Genomic DNA, 3,692 nt, shown 5'->3' with positions numbered 1-3,692 from the left:
TAAGATGATAAAAAAATAATAAAGCCACAGCATAAAGTATAATCGCAGGAAAAAATAGAGGTCCTACTTTTTTGAGTTACAGAAGTTATCCCCAGGATACTGTTTACCTATACATTTTGTTAGCCTACCTTAAAGCTTCCTACAGAACATATATATCTGGAATTGGTCAGATATTACCAGTTGCTCAGTACAGAAGCTAAAACAAATAAGGATAGGTACATACCCAAAAGAATTAGAAAGAAGTATTCAATATTAAATACCTATACACACATATTCACAATAGCACTATTCACAACAGCCAAAAGGTAGAAACAATCCAAATGTACATAAATGAATGAATTGTGTTATACAATGGAATTCGGCCATAAAAAGGAATGAAGTACTGACACATAATACTACAATATAGGTGAAACTCAAAAACATTATACTAAGTGAAAGAAGCCAGAAACAAAAGGTTACATATTATATCACTATATTTATATGAAATACACAGAACAGGTAAATCCACAGAGATAAAAAGCACAGTGGTGGTTACTAGGGGATTGGGGGAAAGAAGATAGGGGAACAACTGCTTAAAGAATATGTGGTTTACTTTTTGGAGTGAGGAAAATGTTTTGGAACTAGATAGAGACAGTGGTTGCACAACATAGTGGACCTACTAAATGCCACAGTCAAATGGTTAATTTTATGTTATGTGAATTTCAGATCAATTAAAAAAATAAAGATTACTTTCTGCGGTAACCATAATCTCTCTATATAAAATTCCTCAATCTGGAAAACCTAAAATGGTCATCCATCAAGGAGAATCTACAATGCTCCAGAGAAAGGAGTAATCTAATGTCAACATTTTCTGTCATTCTGGGAATGAAATGGTATAACCACTCTGGTAATATCTATTAAGATTAAGATTCACATACATTATGATCCAGAATTTCCACTCAAAAATTAATATACATATTAACCCCAAACCAGAAACTGCACAAATGTATATCACCAGTAGAAGAAATGATAAATAAATAGAAGTACAAAGGACTAAGTTAGAGCAATGTAAATAAATGAACTAAACCTACCTGTAACAACATGAAGAAACCTCACAAATGTTAAAACAGCCAAATACACTGATATATACATACTCTATAATTCCATTTATATAAAATAGAAACAACAGTGTTTAAGGATACTTCCTGAGGAGTAGAACTATTTTTAAAAAGTAATGAAGTAATTACCATGAAAGTCAGAATCGTGGTTTAATGTCATGGAGAAGGTGAACAAAAGGGGGATTCTGATAATGCTCCATTTATTGACTGGGATGGTGATTGGGATTGATGGGTATTGCTTTAAGATAAATTATTGAGACACATCTTTGTTTTTCCTGTAATATACCGATAGAAATCCCACAGAGATGTATTTTAAAATAAAATGCAAATGCCACTCTATCTAAAATACATATGACTCATGACTATTCCTTTCCATGAATAAATATTTCTTAATAAACTATAGTACTGGCCCATTAAAGACAATGTTCTAGAAGAGATATGTATAAAGGAGGTTCAGTTCTCTAAAGTTACAAACATAGTCTCCAACTTCATATTCTATAAATACAATATCAAATATCCCTCATATATTGAAAGAGGGAGTTAAAATAGCATGGTAAAGACCACCACTACTATATTGGCTCCAAATTATTAAATGATTTAATAAATAACAATATCTCATATGAGCCTAAGATCTTATCTTTACATGTACAGATTATAAAAATTTTTATTATCCCAGATGTGTAAAATTAGGAACAAAGGGGAAGGGGATTGAAAAGAGCAGTGGAGAGAGAGAAAACTGGTTTTACCATGCAGAGGTGAGCCAGAAGGGCTGCTTGATAGACCTGGAACAGGGCTACAGCGACCTCCTTGCTTAGATGTCAGTTCTTGCTCAATCTCTTCCAGTCCGGCACTTTTCTGGAAACGGCTCATGCGATTCACTACTCGTGGTGACATATGTGTACGAACACAAGGCTGGCCACCATAAGGGTTGATGGGGAAAACATGGGAAGTACCCCGGAGAGTACTGACCACAACCCAGCGACAGTCATGGCTGAAGCAGATGTCCTGTACCTAGAGATAAGGAAAGATAAGGAAAGATAAAAAATGGCTGAAACTATTTGGATTTATCTAAAAGTATCACATATCACCAAATATGAATAGAAATGGCTACCTCATTACCAAATGTACCTAAGAGCACGTTAGAAACAAAAAAATTTATTCTACAGATGATTTTCACAATGAAAGTTGATGAAAACCCCATTAGTCAGGGAATATAGAACCCTGAAGAGAGGTGGGATACAGAGGAAAGAAGGTCTTAAAACACTTCATGCCCCCACTGCCACACAACCAACAACAACAACAACTCCTATGTCTGTAATAGTTGGCGAAGTTGTTCTATAAGGGACGATATGGCTTTGCAGGATGTATGAGCTCTACTGTCTGTTACAACTACTCAACTCTACCCTGTACTGTCAACGCAGCCATAGAAAATATGTAAATGAATGAGTACAGCTATGTTCAAAAAAACTTTATTTACAAAAACAAGTGGCGGGGTCACAGACCTGACCTAGAGAAAGTTAGTCATTAACTTGTATGACACTTATCATATACTGAATAAAGAATTTCTAGCATTTTTGAATTAGCAAATTGAATTTACTACTTTTATCCTGATATCAGTCTAATGGTGACAACTTGAGCAAAAATATCTCAATTTACTTTCTTCAAAAAACTTTAAAAAGAAAGCCAAATAAAATTTGACATTGTTCTAAACATTTTTAAGCATAGCTTCTAAAAGGAAGGCAGGACACGACTATTTAAGAAAGGTTTTCTACATTGACTAAATTAATTTTTCACCACATAAAACAATTATCAAACAGTGTGGATTCTCCTCTCTGAGGGTTCTGCAAAATTATGAAAGCAATAAAGCTGAGAGAAAACAGTATATTTGGACTCAGAAATCTAGTATGACTGTTTAACCACTGTTCTTTTACAAATGACAAAATCCTTCATTGATGGGCATTTTGTAACTTTCAACACAAATATACTGAAAGATATTTTTCATGTTCATTTAATATCTGTCTTTTCTCTTGGAATAGAAGATGCATGATAGCAGGGATGACCTTAATTTTTTCTATACATGATTCCAAAGCCTAATACAGAACCTGTTATGTGATTTGCTTAATAAAGAAGGAAGAATAGGAAGGAAAAGAAGCTCAAAAGAATATCCTGTGAAGATGTATAAATGTAGGGATTACAAATTCTTTTTAATTTATCTACTAATACATCCGTGGTTCCTTTTATTGATGTAGCTGTCCCACGTGCACACTGAAATCTCTCTGCAAAAAGATTTTGGTGAAATTTATGTTAAGAAAAATATTCAATACAAAAAGAGAGTTCTCAAAGAATCTACACTACATACCTAAATATAAAAAAAAATTTTTATACCAAAAAATATAACTAATTAGGTCTGAAAAGAAATGTATTGCAAATGGCTGAAAATATCAATATCTCACAGCTTTCTAAATTCTTTTTTAAAAATCCTAAACACTTTTTTAAATGACTGTTTTCATCTAAGACTGATGCTAAAAACTTTCAACCTTAAATATCATGGAGCACTAGTTAAGACACAAATAACTATTCTTATAAAAAAATAAC

The 3,692-nt window shown here is 33.0% G+C and overlaps 1 protein-coding gene across 3 annotated transcripts in view; it reads right to left on the bottom strand.

The window, feature by feature from the left end:
* BCAS3 (breast carcinoma amplified sequence 3) overlaps positions 1-3,692 on the bottom strand; it is a 507,686-nt gene that overhangs the window by 390,835 nt on the left and 113,159 nt on the right. For all 3 annotated transcript variants that reach the window (XM_012648451.1, XM_012648453.1, XM_012648452.1), the window contains exon 8: positions 1,844-2,108. In XM_012648451.1, coding sequence (XP_012503905.1) covers positions 1,844-2,108 — 265 coding nt within the window. The remainder of the gene's footprint in view (positions 1-1,843; positions 2,109-3,692) is intronic.

This window comes from Propithecus coquereli, unplaced genomic scaffold (genome assembly GCF_000956105.1).
Source record: "Propithecus coquereli isolate 6110/MARCELLA unplaced genomic scaffold, Pcoq_1.0 Scaffold285, whole genome shotgun sequence".
Taxonomy (NCBI): domain Eukaryota; kingdom Metazoa; phylum Chordata; class Mammalia; order Primates; family Indriidae; genus Propithecus; species Propithecus coquereli.
Note: the sequence above shows the minus strand (reverse complement) of the source record. Positions and strands in the feature narration are given on the sequence as shown.